At 52.9% G+C, this 16,199-nt stretch overlaps 1 protein-coding gene across 12 annotated transcripts in view; it reads left to right on the forward strand.

Annotated features, from left to right (window-relative positions):
* Positions 1-13,874, forward strand: part of ATP11A (ATPase phospholipid transporting 11A) — a 121,674-nt gene extending 107,800 nt beyond the window's left edge. For 2 of the 12 annotated variants that reach the window (XM_047849460.1, XM_047849383.1), the window contains 4 exons: positions 1,335-1,400; positions 2,593-2,696; positions 4,691-4,856; positions 9,561-13,874. In XM_047849460.1, coding sequence (XP_047705416.1) covers positions 1,335-1,400; positions 2,593-2,696; positions 4,691-4,856; positions 9,561-9,770 — 546 coding nt within the window. In that variant the 3' untranslated portion in view covers positions 9,771-13,874. Of the gene's footprint in view, positions 1-1,334; positions 1,401-2,592; positions 2,697-4,690; positions 4,857-6,273 lie in introns of those variants that run through there. The other 10 variants (XR_007150290.1, XR_007150353.1, XM_047849991.1 and 7 more) reach the window with 10 other exon arrangements.
* Positions 13,875-16,199: the final 2,325 nt, after the last annotated feature.

Here is a 16,199-nt window from a genome sequence, read left to right on the forward strand (position 1 = left end):
GACGAGGCCACGCTCCGATCAGAGTTTCTCGTCTGGGCGCTATTGCCTTTTGGGGCCGGGGAGCCCCGTGCAGTTAGCAGACCCCTGTCCGGACCCGCCGGACACTGGTAGCCCTGCACCCCCACCCCCACCCCCACCCCCTGCGGCAGCCGACACAGTCTAGGGCCAGTGCAGGTGTCCCCTGGGGCACAATGGCCTCCAGGCAGGAACCCTGCGTCAGTTCTACTTGCAGCCCGGTGAGGGACCGGTGGGGTCTGTGGGCGGCCTGTTTCCTGCACAGAGTCCTGACGCTCTGCTTGTCCTCAAGTCCTGCCAGTAGCTTCCCACCTCACTAAACGTAGCGTGAGGCCAGCCCGTGTGTTCACCCCACTGAATCGCGTGGGGGCCGTGTCTTTGGCTGAAGACGAACCGGGACAGAAGGCCGTTTGTCGTCTAGCATTTTAATTCTTCGTGAAACAAAGCTGTTTCCTCCGAAAGACGGGCTAGGAGCGTTTTCTGAGATGCACAGTTCACAGGGCCCAGGAGGGGGTCAGTTCTCAAGCAGTGAGAGCATCAGTCCTGCACAAGGAAACCTGCCCTGGGCTGACTTTTCCCTAAGAGGAGGCTTGGCAGTCGCAGTTCGTTTTCTGTGTCTGTGTCTGTAGCTGAGAAATGTGTCGTTTCCGTGATCTGACCCTGTGCTTCACCACAGGTGGCTCAGTTGCGTGTCGTGGGGGCGGGAAGCCGGGCCCGCCACGCTGGCTGCCAGGGACCTCTGTGCAGCTCTGTCCTGTCTGCCTGCACTTGTCCCTTCCCTGTGACTTTCCAGGGGCAACCCCGTCTGTACAGTGTCACTGTATGTGACGTGGTTACCTCACCCGCAAGCCATTCTTGTGGTGGTTTTTCTTCCAAAGCAGGCAGGTGTTTGAGTCGAGCTTGAGAGAGAACAGGCAGGTCTCCTGAGTTCTTCCTGAGCGTGCACGAGGCCAGAGCTGGCAGCCGGGGAGCATGTCTTCCCCATGAACTCGGGACAGAAGCGCTGTGCACACCCCCCCTCCCAGCTCTGGTGTCTTCTCACTCCTAGCGTTCGTGGAGCAGCGAGGGGCCAATGGCGGGGGGCCCATGCAGGAAGGGCTCTGAGCCCCAAACCGCTGGCCTGGCCCCAGGGTTGGGGTGCCCGGGGTGCCGTGTACTGCCACTTTCTCACCCTTGGAGTAACAAAGTCCCTGTAGCTTTGGGGTCTGGAGTGTTGGCACGCAAGAGCGGTGAGATGTGTCATCTAACACTCTGGTTTTGAGTGTGAAAAGGGAATCGTGTGTACTGACTAGACACCGTTTGGACTGTTTTCCCCACAGATATTTGGAAACTGGACCTTCGGGACACTGGTGTTCACTGTGATGGTATTTACGGTCACACTAAAGGTGAGCCTTCTCCAGCTACAGTGGACCCTGCTAGAATATGCCACCCCACCTGTCGTAACCTGTGGCCAGGGTGGGAGCCCCATGCACGCAGCTCAGGCAAGCTCCTGGGCCGCCCAGGGGTGATCGTCGGTCATTTAAATAAGTCAAGTGCACAACAGCACACAGGGCCACCCAATACACGAGCTTCCAGAATTACACCGGAGGTAAATGAGGGAATGAGCCTTTTCTTTCCAAAAGGAGTCAGATCAGAATTCTTTCCAATGACAAGCAGCTCTCCCCCTCCCCAATATAAATAAAATCTACTTTAAAACAAATTAATGTGTTGGAGGTGCCTGGGCGGCTCAGTCAGTTGAGCATCCAACTTCAGCTCAGGTCACAATCTCACAGTTTGTGGAATCCAGCCCCGCGTTGGGCTCTGCGCTGGCAGTGTGGAACCTGTTTGGGATTCTCTCTCTTTCTCTCTCTGTCTCTCTGCTCCTCCCCCACTTGCACTGTGTCTCAAAAATAAATAAACACTTTTTAAAAAGATTGTAAAACAATTAATGTGTTGTAGAAAACTCAGTTTTTTAAAAGTCAAGCCAGATTCTTTTTTCTTTTTTTTCTTTTTAGTTTATTTGGACAGAGAGGGAATGAGTGCGTGTGTGTGCTCATGAGTGGGGGAGGGGCAGAGAGAGAGACGAGAGGGAGAGAGAATCCCAGGCTCAGGCTCAGCACAGAGCCTATCATGGAGCTCAATCCCACAAACCGTAAGATCATGACCTGAGCCGAAATCAAGAGTCGGACACCTAACCGACAGAGACCCCAGGCGCGCCTGGTCAAGCCAGATTCTGTACGAGGTACCATTCTGTGTGTCCTCCCACCATCTGCCTGAGTCTTCACGTGGCACAAAGCCCACCAGCGAGCTCCTTAGTAGTGACAACCACCACAGTGACTGTGCCGCTGGGGCCTCCCCGTTTGAGAAACACGCAGGGGCAGCCTCCCCGGGATGTGGGCCATGGTTACCTTCTTTCTCTCTCGAAGCCTAAGGTTCTCTTTATCCTAAGCGGTTTTATGTGGGCGTTTTGGCTAAAATGAAGTTGGTGGCAGTTTGTGTGTTTTCCTCGTTGTTTTCCAGCTCGCGGTCCCAGCTGTCACGGCTCCTTCCGGCATGCCCGGGTACCAGCCTGACTGACGACCTCTTTCTTTCTTCCAGCTGGCACTAGATACGCACTACTGGACTTGGATAAACCACTTTGTCATCTGGGGGTCACTGCTGTTCTACGTTGTCTTCTCCCTCCTCTGGGGAGGGATTATCTGGTACGACCTGGGTGAAACGTTCCCCATGCTGCGCATGCTCCCTTCCAGGGCTCTGATGCATTTTCTACACGACGTTCCTGTGGCAAGTCACAGCGCTGGGGCCCAGGACAGCAGGGGGAGCGAGGCCGAGTGCTCCCCCCTTCTCTGGCCCTTGCTCTCCGTGAGGAGACACAAGGAGTGCTTCCCGATCGGGCCGGGATGAGCGAGACCGGGGTGCTTGGCAGGGAACTTGGTCCAGACGGCAGGCCTGGCCTGTCTTCTCTGAAGAAGTCGCTACTGAAACGGGAACCTGGGAGGAGGTCACCCTCCTCATCATGGGTCCCACATGTTCGGTGCTTCCTGGAACAGGGCCCAGGCTGACAGGCCTGGCTCGTTCGGCATCCCCCGTGCCAGCAGTGACGGCCAGTGTCTCGGGTGAGCCGGCGGGGCTGGCCTGGGGCCCCGTGCTCTTACAGGAAGACCGCTGTGGCTGCCGTGCTGAAAACAAGCCTGTGAATTAAACATGAGCAGGACAGTCAACCTGCAGGGAAGCCGGCAAGTTGTGATGCTGGCATGGTGCATCCTGATGGGGCGGGCATCTGCCCTGGTGCTTTCAGGGGCACACCTGTGTCATGCTGTCCCTTCTGCCCAGAATGTCCTTTCCAACTAGCCTACTGGGTGAGCTCCTACTGATCCTTCAAAACCCTGTGGGTCATCGTCCTCCTTGATGCTTCCCTTGAACCAGCACACAGGCGGGGCAGTCCCACACGGTCACCTAAGCCTCTGTCCCTGATCCCATCACAGCACATGCTGTATTTTCTATAACTCTCCTGTGTGCCCCCCACCTCCCTGTAAGCAAGAACATTTCCTGAACATGCGTGGGACAGGGAGGTACAGAGGGCCGTGACCTGGGAGTGCCTTCAACGGGCCATCCTCTCCCCTCCGCGTGTTGGCTTTGAACACAGCTCTGGATGATGCAGGCGGCCCCTGGGGGACAATGCTCCCTCTCACCCCCGCCCCTGGGAGCGTTGCTGGCCTCTAGTGGCCAGATCTGTGCACTGCATGTTCTTGGGGACCCGCAAGTGCTGAGCTGGATGGGCTTCTGGTGGTTTCCAGCCCGCCTGCCCCCAGCTCACGGTCTGTGCTGGTCCACGTTTGACCCTGAGAGTATGTCTGCCCCGCTCACAGGCAGTGGGCGTAAGAATGGTGGAACTAAGTCAGGGTCACCGCCAGAACGTTAACTGTGGGTTTCTTCTGGCTTCTCTCATGGAGCCCAATGTAGATGTTTTCTCTGAATTCTGGATTTGCCTGGGAACGAGGCCATTTCATGCTGTTTTTGTAGAAAAGATGCCAATTTGTTCACAGGATGAGCCTTGGGTACTTAGCTGGCTCTGCTGACCAGAACCCACACTTGCCTTCTGCATGGTTAAAGATTTTTTTTCAATGTTTATTTCTGAGAGAGAGACAGAGCATGAATAGGGGAGGGGCAGAGAAAGAGGGAGACACAGAATCCAAACAGGCTCCAGGCTCTGAGCTGTCAGCACAGAGCCCAACATGGGGCTCGAACTCACTAACCGCAAGATCGTGACCTGAGCCGAAGTCAGATGCTCAACTGACCGAGCCACCCAGGTGCCCCACCTTCTGCGTGTTAATAGCCTTTGCTCAGGTTATGATTCTAAGATACAAAAACAAAGCAAAACAGAAAAACCACCTATTTTAATTTTTTAAAATCTTTTTTCCGGTCCTGACCGCTGCAGGGCTCTCCTCTGGCTGTGGGATGACTCCCTAGAATTCCTCCCTCCTCCCCTGTTCCTTAAGGCCCTGCAGCCACTGCTTCTGAGTAGTCAGCACACAGGCCAGGGGTCTGGGCCGATGAGTATCGGTGACAACAGTAAGAGCTCCCTGAACAGGTGGGCTCTTTGTGCCAGCAGAGCAAACAGGCTGCGGTTTCGGCGTCCTCCCAATGACCTCTGACCTGCCAATCTGTCCTTTTTCTCGTGTCCTTGGCGCTGCAGGCCCTTCCTCAGTTATCAAAGGATGTACTTTGTGTTCATCCAGATGTTGTCCAGCGGCCCTGCCTGGCTGGTCATCATCCTGCTCATCACCGTCAGCCTCCTTCCCGACGTTCTCAAGAAAGTCCTGTGCAGGCAGCTGTGGCCCAGCGCCACAGAGAAAGTCCAGGTACTGGCTGCTCACAGGGGGAGGGACGGCGCGGGGCGGGGCAGGGCGGGGCGGGGCGGGGCGTGGTCCCCAGTGTCCAGCCCGAAACAGGCACTGTGATCCCTGTAAGGACAGCAGGAAAGGTTGTGTTTGGAAATGTGATAGGTCCAAGTATTACTACTGAATTTCATGACACCATATAGGATTTTTTTTTTTTAGTTTATTTATTTATTTCAAGAGAGACAGAGTAAGCAGGGGAGGGGCAGAGGGAGAGAGAGAGAGAGGGAGAGAGAGAGAGAGGGAGAGAGAGAGAGAGGGAGAGAGAGAGAGAATCCCAAGTAGGCCTCCATATAGGATTTTAAAACATTGAGGTAGATGAGATTCAAGACTACCCATGTTTAGATCCAAACAGCTACTCCGCTGAAATAGAAAATGGTCGAGAGAGAAGGATTAAGCCAACACAAATGACAAATTCTTTTGCAGAAATCTAAAAAAGTTTTTTTAATTAATCGTTACTTTGGTGGTAAAACTGCATTAGTTTTAGGGATAGTGAATGTGGCCCAAAACTTGAGCATTTATATTGGGAAGTTCTGGTGATTTCTAGGCTCACTTATTTTCCCCAACCTCAAATTGAGGCCAACAGGCTGAATTGTGGGTTCAGGAAAGAAGCGATGTATGCAGAATGCCCCATCAGCACATGTCACTCAGAGCTTCTCAAAACCACTGTGGCCTGCTCAGGAAGCATCCCCCCACCCTGTGACCTTAGGGAGGGCACCCCCCCATCCCCCCACCCTGTGACCTTAGGGAGGGCACCCCCCCATCCCCCCACCTGATTTTGCCTCTGGAGGTGCAGAGCCCCTGTGAGGAGAAGGGAGATCCTGCTGGTTGTGCAGAAGCCCAGGCAGGGCGGTTCCTGCAGGGCTCACGTCTTCCCTGCTGAGCACAGGTGGTTGTGCAGGTGAAGGTGGGGGGATGTGCAGGTAGGAGGCTGATTCGCACACTTCAGGCCCAGGCCCCGGCCCCGGTGGGGTCGGCGAGCTTTCTTAGAAAGAAGTCTTGCGCCAATTTAAGACGTTGAGCCCAGCGCCCCGGCTCCTGGTGATTCCCTCCTTTGTGGGTGTTTGTCGACTCAGCACTGGCAGCACTCAGGAGTGAGTGGGTGTTTGTGAACGACTTCACCCTGAGCTCCGTGGCGTGGCTGCCCTTAACCGTGAGGATGGCAGGGCAGTGGGAAAGGGAGGCCTCTGCCCGGCTGGGTCTGGTCTGGGCAAGGGAATGCTTGTGGTTTGCTTGGAGGTGGCCGATTAACCGGGCTCAACCGCCTTAACTTGTTTCTCTTTTCCCTTCCTCTTGCCCTTTGTCTCCAACCTGTCTGCCTCAATAACCACCCCCACCCTGTCTCGCTGCGCACGGCCCCCCGGCCCCTGTGGGACTGCAGACTGAGAATCAGTGCCTTTCTGTCGAGCAGTCCACCGTCTTTATGCTCTCTCAGACCTCCAGCAGTCTGAGTTTCTAACGGAACAAGGTGATGCTTTTCTGTCATTCGGCATGGTGGGGTTACAGTCGCAGGAAGCAGAGGGCTGACCTTCCTGAGAGCCGTGCGCACACCCCCTCTGGGGAGTGTCCGGTCCCATGGCGGGAAGCCCTGGGGTGACCTGTGTCTTGAGATGCAGAGAGGGCTGTGTTCTCTCCATGCCAGGAACTCACCTGTGTGTCTCTCTGGGTGTCCATTTGAAGTACCAGGTCCCCTGCCAAGGTGCGGCCACATCCTTCCTGCGGGCATAGGGCTGCACCACCTTACACTGGCCACCGGGTGGGACTGGCTCCCAAGTCACAGGAGCCCAGGTGGGCAAAGTCACCTCAACACCACCGGTCTCTCCTCAGCCCGTGGCGGATGGAGGGCAAGGCCTCCTCACTCACAACCCCCTCTGTGGACCTATTCTGTGTACAGGGAAACTGAGGCCACCACGTTAGAGTATGCTCAGGACCCACAGAGCATTGCAGAAAAGACCAGACTCGGGCTGAGCCACTCAGACTGTGGACTGTGTGTTGGGTCAAGTGTTTCTCCAAATTGCCTTTTAGCTTATTTTTTAAAATCTGAGTATTTTTAGACAAAGCCCTCTACTTTGCTGTAAACGGCGGTAGTGGCTTATTTCGCTGCTTACACAGAAGTTTTCTGTGGCAGGCACCCAGGGTCACAGCCTGTTGCAGAGCCAAGATTTTAGGCACAAAGTGTTGTCCAGAGATGGCTTTCAGTCTGTCTTTCAGCAGTTTATTCATGTAGCTGAATACCACGTTGACGTATGCCTCAAAGTTAGTGATGCTTGCATCACTGTCTCCCAAGGCAGCTTATTCGTAGGAAAATACCTTTAATAATGTTTGATTCTATACAGTTGAAACACTTTTTTAATTCACAGAATGGTACATTTTTTTAAATTTTAGTAATTATCAGCAATCAAAATTTTTCTGTTAAAGTGCCATCAGAATTTGCTAGAATGAATTACCTAATTTCATCTCACTGTCAACCAACTTACTTAAAAACATCTAGAATGCAATTATTAGGAACACCTTAAGTCACAGGATGTGCTTGTGAAATTGATTAAATCCTGTCAACTCTGGGCTAAAAAATCTATACTTTCACTACGGAGGCGGTTTGTTAAGACTCCATCTTGGAAGCCTGCCTCTAGCCGCTGGAGAAGGTTGGTACTGGGCTCCCTGCAGTGTACTCGGCCACACGGGGCGGCCCGCGGGTGTAGCCACACCACGGAGTGCCTGGCACACACACACGGGTGGATATGCCTGTGCTTCTGGGAAGCCACCCGATGCCTGCAAAACTTTGGAGGAACAGAGCCTAGACCGGTCCTCACTTCAAATGGACAGTTGTTTCCTCCCATCTGTTCTGATACAAAGAAAAACCTCACAGGGGCCAGGTTTCCAGTGTAGACCGATGTGACCCATATATGTGTATTTCTGTCTGCATTTAGCTGTATTCTCTATACAATCCCACCTGTGCAAAGGGCAGCGACTGCACCTCTCTCCCCAGAAGACCTTGAACTTCCCGTACTCACGTCTCAGACCCTGTACCTGTCCACCTCTTAACGATTCTCTTCTCCCAACCACTGAGAAACTAATACGGTTTAACTAGAAATCCGGCGCCGGGAGGCCTGGCCCCGTCGACCTGCAGTGCTGTGACTCCGGAACCCTTCGGGGGTCTAGCCTCAGGCCGGAACTTCTGCGCTCCTGGAGTTGGGGCCAAGGGGCAGGGGACCAGGGTGTGGTACCTCCCCTTTGGAGCGAGTGCGGCCAGTCTGGGTCCTCTAGCCGGGGCTCCCCCACGGGCCCTCGGCCGCCCCGGCCCTCGGGCTCCATCTGGTGAAGGGCGCCATCAAGAAGACCCGCTCCTTCCCCGACGGTGCCCATGTCGAGAGCCCGTGCCCGCCCCACGGCCCCCGCCCGCACAGACTTCCGCGGCCAACCACATGCCCTTTGGGCACAGAGGGGCCCGGTCCAGCGGTGCCCACTGGCAGAGCAAACCCCACGTCGGCCACAAGGCCAGACTGTGCTCACGGACGGGAGGCACTTCTGGGGCCGGGCGCAGCCCCTCTCAGTATGTTTCCTCGCCTTGCAGCAGAGCACGAAACTCAAAGCATCGGTCGCTGCCGCGCCCAACACGGACCGGCCACTTCTGAAGGACCTCTTACCGCGGCCGAGGCGCCACTAGCCAAGGATAGGTAACAGTGTCCGCCACGCCGCCCGGCGGGCCTCCCGGGTGTGCTGTGGTCCTTCCAGACGGTTTGTTCTTCCTCCAAAGTTTTGCTGTGCTGTGCCATTTTTGATAACAGGGGTTCATGGTGAAAAAAAAAAACCCTGCTTTTTAGGCACACGTGTGTGTTTCTATCCCAGGTAAGTGACGTGCCTGAGAGTGGCCGGGCCACACACGGCCGTGCACTGTGCCCGCACACACGTGTGCCATGGCCCGTGTTGTCCCACGTGTTTTTATGAGCTGCTACTCCCCCAATGTGTTCAGGGTTCATTTTGCCAGAACAAAGCCTGTTCCGCGGACTTCGTTGTGGAAACAGCTTCACCTGAAAGGTCTATCAGGAAAGAGTGTATTTTGACAAAAAAGGGGAATGTTGCATGATTTGCATTGAACGCTGGCCCAGACAGATGTCTGGCGCAGGCCTTCTGCTGTCCACAGGCTGACGCGTGGAGACACATCTGCCCCTGAGAGGCACAGACTTGCAGCCACAGCACAAAGAGCACTCTGAGTTAGGTTTTTGAAGTGTGACAGGCACATCTGCCTGGGGACGGTTTTCCTTTAAGACCGATTTCTCCTTGACTGCTCCCCCACTCCCCACTGCCCGGTAAACCTCAGGATGTCTAGGCCAGGCCACAGGGTCCCGTGAGCTGTCAGAATCTGCACAGACTGTGTTTGCGTGCGTGGAGGTGACCGTGGACCCCAGTCTCAGTCCCTCCGGCCTCTGGAAGAGGCTTTGCATGTTGACATGCATCATCTTTGCCAGACGGTGGAGCCAAGCCGGGGAGCCATTTGTAGCCAGAATACGGTCACCACGCTGGCTTGGTGCCCTAGTTCAGATGGGTCACATGTGCCCACTCCCCCACCGCATCTGGAACGGGAGCCCCCACAGGCAGCATCAGTGCAGGTTGGGTGGGGTTCCTGTGGGGGGTCCTGGGACTGACACTGTCTGTCCTGTTCTCCAACAGAGCACACGCGTGCACGGCCAGAGCCGCCTCCCGGAACTCACCTTCCTGGCCTGTCGGCGGAGCTCCAGCCCCTGGGCCACGTGGCCAGGCCCACACGCAAAACAGGAGCCACTGTCGTGGCCTTCCCTCTCCAGTCTCCTGCACAGCCATTCTGTCCCTGTGCCCCATGAGGGGACCACTGGCGGACAGGCCATCAGTCCAGACCTCTGAGAGCCACACGTGTGAGCCTCTCCCCACCCTAAAGGAGGGACCAGGGCAGCGGGACTTGTCTGGAGCTTGTGGCCAGCACGTCACCTCTCCTGGCTCTGGTGGCCTCACACTGCCTCCGACAGGCATTCAGTTGTGTTGGGAAGAAGGGCCCCAGGGCCTGCTGTGTCCCCACTGCATGGGGCCTCCAGCCTCAGACACCTCCGGAGAAGGACACCTGTGTGGACGTGCACCGTGGACATGGAGCGCAAGTGGCCACCCCACCGGCCGTGCTGAGCACGGGGGGCCTGTCCTCACCATGGGACGGGCTGGCCTTGCCTCTGTGCCTCCTTGTCCACAACCCTCTGGTCCTCATGCTTCTAGAACTGGCTGGACCAGCCCCTTGAGCCACGTGTTCCCACGGCCTGTCAGCGTCATGGCCTGTGCCCTGCTTCTGTCCAAACCCACCACACGGTGGGGCTGGCCTTCAGGGTCCTGTCTGGTGTGGAGTTTGTTTCTTCGAGGGGGTGCTAGCATCCCCCGTGTGTTGCAGGGTGTCTTTGAGTCTTTCCTGTCTGCTGGCTGCCCCATGGAGAAAACAGAGTATCGCGTGTGAAGAATGAGTAATACCGTCCGTGTGAGCCTTCCCAGTACAAGCTCTGAGATAGTTATCCTCACGCCCCTAAGAATAGAGCCTCCCCATGTTCTCTTGTTGGGAGAAGTCTCCCCCACTTGTTCCAGGGGCAGACCGCGGGCTGTGACGGTCAGACCCCTCCATATCCTCACCCAGAGGTGCCCTCCGGGGGCCGCGTCCATCTTCCAAGATCCATTTCTGGCCCACACTGGTCTGATGGTGAGTCGGCCTCTGAACCCGGAAAAGCAATATTGCCATCCCAGACTGCTGCCCACACTCGAGACCTTGACCAAACATTGTGTTTTCTGTTAGATGCCTGCTTTGTTGTCGTCTGTGCTGCCCAGGGCATTAGTTGGGGTGGCAGAGCCATCAGAAGGCTGGTGTGCTGACCGTCCCTGGCACTTCTCTGCACCAGTAATTGTTTCTAGAAATAACCTCTTTGACATAGCCTTAATGGTCCGGAAGGAAACTGAGATTTCAGTCTGAGATTCAAGTTCACATGTTGAAACTGATGCCTTTTAAGAAAAGCATCACCCAGAAGCTGAAGTACAAGCAGGCACCTTGCCCACTGCGGATCCCGTGCTGTGGAACCGGGGACGTCGGTGAGTGAGCCCGGCGTCTACTTCGGAGATGGGGGATTTCAGGTGTTTTTGGAAGTTCAGGTTTCATAATTTGATTGTATAATGTTTCGCCTATAAAATATTTATTTGAACTAGGGGGTTAATTCAATGCGTACACACAGTGGTTGGGATAAGTTCAAGTGAAGTGGAAACACCATACCAAAGACCAGGAGACAGAACAAAGAGTAAGAGAGGGTCTCCGCCATGAGGGTCCTCGCCACGCCCTCCGCTCCGCCCTCCCCACTCCCTCTCCGCTCTGACCTCTCACGCCCTCCCTGCACCGCTGTCCCTGGTCACGCCCTCTGCCCTCGCCACGCCCCCCCCTCCCTCCCTCCCTGGCTACGCCTTCCGGTAATGCCTCGGTCACGCCCTCTGGCCCCGGCCGTCAGGTCCGCGCCGGACCTTGCGAACGGTGGTGTGTGCATTTTTACAGCCGTTTTTAAGAACCTACTATGGGTATAAATGTCCCCCCCACACCTGTAGGGGGACAGATTCTCTGTATGTTTAGTTAACAAATTCTTTGTAATGTATTTTTTTAGAAATCTTAAAATTGCCTTTGCACTGAAGTATTTTCATAGCTGTTTCTATCTCTTTTATTCATTTATTTGTTAACATACCGCACCTAATTTTTAAAGTATGTTTTTAAAGCTTTTATTTTTTAAGTTGGTGAACTTTTGGCCACTTTACATTTAAATTCTGGTGAGAGTTTTGGCTGAATGTCTCAATACCCGATGAATGTGAATTTTCAGATTTGATTTTATTCTCTACACCTGTTTGTTTTTGGTGTTTCCGGTGGCAGTGATTAGTTGAAGGCATATTTAGAGCACAATGTTTTGCTTGCTTTTTCTTCACAGTTGATTGTGATTGTCATCTGCTCTTTGTTTTGTTTTCGATTTCCATCCTTCGGCCTTAAGATAGAAGTTTCTCGAGGGATGGTTCAGTATCTTCTTTCCACCTGTATTGAGACAGTCACCGTTTACCTCTGATGATGCAAGTCTCCTTATGAAAGTCCCTAACCCCTTACATGCTCCAAAATGTCTTTTACAAAATTGTTTGGGAAATATTAAGTGACTGTGCCTGATCATTGGAAACAGGGGCAGGAGACAGAGCCTCAGAGGTAAGGAAGAACCCGCTGAAAGGCCGCACGTGGGACTCCGTGCGATCTTTCACCAACAGTAGTTAATAAATTACTGGCCTTAAACTGACCTTAAAGCAAGACATGTCAACTTTTAGCATTTTTCTTAGTTTTGAAAACCTTGTTCAGGACTGCACATGTTAATGAATTAATTCATAATTTCCCACACTGGTCCCAGCATCTGGTTCTGGACCCGCACACCATCCCCTAAGAACAGGTCACCAATAAAGCACGGGTGGTCCTGACCCAGTCACCGTCTCTCTCCTGCTTTCAACTCCAAATCTACTCAGGGCCACAGGCGTGCACGTGTCTCAGCATGCACGCACACACACAGTGCACACACGTACACACTCCCTGGGCCCTGTGCATCCTGCCTCCCTCCTAAGGGGACCCTGCCAGGAGCTCCGGCAAGGCCAGGCTCCTTAGACCTCGAGCCTTGTGCCCTGGCTGGACGCCGGAGGCAAGCGTGGACGGACAACGCTGCGGTGCTCTGGCCTGATAAGCGTCTCCTGTTCGGGGTCCCCCCCCCCCGACCCGCCACTGACACCTGCCTGCAGCTGTGCCCTCAGGACGGTGGCAGAGAGGCTCCTCTGTGACCCGGGCATCCCTGGGCTCTGGCTGGCACCCTGCCTTGGGCAGCTGGGGAAACACACCCTCTTCTCCCAGACCAGCCTGTGCATTTGACTCCATAGGGTGAACGCAGAGCACAGAAGCCCGGGGGCGGGGGGGGGGGGGGGGGGGGGGGGGGGGGGAGGGGCGGTTCCTGAGCCTGGGAAGGAGGCTGGAAATGCTTCTGCAGGTACAGGTTGATAGAATTGTCCTTTGGCCTGGTGAGATTTTGCAGCTTTAACTACAAAAATGTCTCCCACATGCTGTTCTCATTAGTCTCGAATAGTTGCACATCAACCAAACGTTGAGTGCAGCCTAAGGGAGTTCTCCGCCTTTTTTTTTTTTAAAACCACTAAGTGCATCTGTTTTGCACTGACTGGTGAAACCTAATGCAACAGCTTTACTTCACCTTGAAAATCACATTATTTATTTAACAGCTGCATGTCACGTTTCGTTGTTCAGTGTCTTGCCTTCTCTATTTCTTTTGGAAGTTTCCCATTTAAAAACAGGAAAAATGTCAGTTGGCAAATGCAATTTTTTTTAAGCTAGCGGGTGGGTGAGCGGGAATGAGAATCATTCTGATATTGTCTAGAAACAAAGCTTTAATGGAGATGTGTTGGAAGTATTATTAAAGGGTGATTCTACTTTTGCAGAAAAAATCTAAAGATCAGTTTATATAGCTTTATTTTTTACCTTATGAAAATATACAGAATTTTAATATGCATATATTGTCTCTGACTTAAAATTATGACGTGTCTGCATTGCCATTTAAAATGTCCATTCATTATGTAACGTAGTAAAAGAGAACCTTCAAAATGCATTTAACATGAACGGTATCTATAGTTGTCATCATCATAAATACTGGAATTTATTTTTAAATTATTGAATATAGTAGGTGCATTTAAGATGGCCGATCAGCCTCCAGATAGTAATGTTAACCTGCTTTGAAAAATTAAATTGTGATTAAACCAAATCTTACATTTCTGTAAACTTTATTTTGTATGCTACTGTTTTTAACTTTCATTTCTGTAGATAAAGTATGACTTGATAATATTAATTATATTGGACTTTTCTGCAGATTATCTAAGCAGGAGACTTGAATCTGCTTGCAATAAAGAAGAAAAAATGTCTGGTTTGGTTTCTTTATTAATAAAAAAAGCAGCAGTTGGGCTTAAATCTCTGGGGACAGAAGCTGCAGGGTGAACCTCTCAACCTGAGTGTGTGTCTGGGCTGAAGGTGGGGTGTCCTCCCAGAAATGGGGGGCAGCGCCTGCATTCACTGATCGCGGGATCGCCAGCTGCCCTCGCACCGTCCTGCCTGCACCTGCACTCATCCCGCGCCCTCAGGCCCCTGCGCCCTCCGCTCACACCCAGCTAGGCCGGGATGGGCTGCGGGCTGATTTTGCGCATCCGGCTCCCCACCCACTCGGGTCCCAGCGCTGCCCCTTCCTCCTCTGGGGCCGTTTGCCCCCACACTGCCCAATGGCCACTGCTCCCCCCTCCAGTTCCTTGTCTGAGGACTGGCCTCGGACCCACAAAACCTGACTCCAGGCCCCAGATCCTGGGATTCTGTCCCAATTAGGGCGGAAAGGATAGAGCCCTAAGGTTGGGGATGCTCGGTTCTGGGGTTGCCACCTCACGGGCCTCCCCAAGCCCCTGGGAGGAACCAGGTCAGGCCTAGGGTTCCACCGTGTGCAATTCTAAATTTGGGGCTTTTCCCGGCCTTGCGCACCACAAGCACCACACAGCAAGTGTATCACACGCTGAGCGGGTGTCGGTCACAATCACCAACCAAACGCTAGTGGCCAACACCAGACTCTAGGAAACACAACAGGAAGTAAATGCCTCCAGTGATTCTGGGGCCCCGGGGCCTCCGGTGCCTGTTGTTGGTTGTCCGGTTTTCACACCTGTCTCAGGTGGCCCGAACCTGGGGCCACGCTACCCCTGGCGGCTGATGAGTACACTTGCCTGGCTTGAAGCTCAAAGATGTAACGGCAAACCCACTCACCTGTGCCCACGTGAACACAACCGTGCACATCACCTGGTCCTATCCTAGCTTAACAACACCCTCTTTCATGGGAAAGTCTTGAGAACATATACTTTCCCAATTTCTTTCCTGCATTAAGGGGATACCACTAGCATTTTTTTTTTAATGTTTATTTTCGAGAGAGAGAGAGAGAGCGTGAGGGGGGACGGGGCAGAGAAAGAAGGAGACAAAGGATCCAAAGCAAACTCCAGGCCCTGAGCTGTCAGCACAGAGCCTGACGCAGGGCTCAAACTCACGAACCCAAGATCATGACCTGAGCCAAAGTCGGACGCTTAACCTACTGAGCCACCCAGGCACCCCTAAAACTTAATATATTAATTCCCCTAGGGAAAATACTCACCTTTGTACATTTTGTACATTTTTATGATTTCAGGACTCATTAGAATAATTCAGGAACATTGAAATAGCAAATGTCTAACTTATCACCGAGATGCATTCACTTGTCCTAATCCGAGAACCTGTCAACTATTAACCAGATGAAGAATTTCTCAGACACTGAAGACACCAACCCCATAGTTAGTGGACAGGTGTCATGGCTAAAACCAGCCAATCTGGAGTAAATACTTGCTGCTCAACGTCCAGAGAAATTTACACTTAAGGCCCCACAGCACATTACTGGAGGCGACCTATCGTGTCTCCTTACAGCATTTTCTTTGCAGACCCATCAGCAAAACACTAGAAATCACAACATCCGGAAACCACAGTGCTGCTGTGCCTGGCACTCTCGGGGCCCACTGACAGGCGCTGTCCTAATTTATTGTTTTTTAATGTTTATTTATTTTTTTTTTTTAGAAAGAGAAATCCAGGGAGGGACAGAGAGAGGTGGGAGAGAAATCTCAAGCAGATTCTATGCTTCCAGCACAGAGCCTGATGTGGGGCTCGAACTCACAAACTGAGATCATGACCTGGGCCAAAACTGAGACTCAGACGCTTAACCTACCGAACCACCCAGGTGCCCCCTAATTTATTTGTTTAAACTTTAATAAGAAATACGGATTCCTTGGTGCATTGCTTATGAAGAGTATATTAGCCTTTAAAACTCCTTGCACAAAATCATAATTTGAAAAAAATCCACATCAATGTTCTTATTCACTTGGTTTTTACGAGATTCAAAGAGAGAGAAAGGGTTTTGAGATCATGAAGGATGAACAGATCCTCTTGAGAATCTCAGATAGTTTTAGTATCTTTAGAATTTTATCTTTTAATTTTTTAACGTTTATTTATTATTGAGAAACAGAGAGAGACAGAGCATGAGCAGGGGTGGGGCAGAGAGAGGAGGAGACAGAATCCCAAGCAGGCTCCAGGCTCCGAGCTGTCGGCACACAGCCTGACGTGGGGCTCAAACCCACAGACCGTGAGATCATGACCTGAGCCAAAGTCAAACGCTTAACTGACTGAGCCACCCAGGC

The sequence above is a fragment of the Prionailurus viverrinus genome, chromosome A1 (genome assembly GCF_022837055.1).
Source record: "Prionailurus viverrinus isolate Anna chromosome A1, UM_Priviv_1.0, whole genome shotgun sequence".
Lineage (NCBI taxonomy): Eukaryota > Metazoa > Chordata > Mammalia > Carnivora > Felidae > Prionailurus > Prionailurus viverrinus.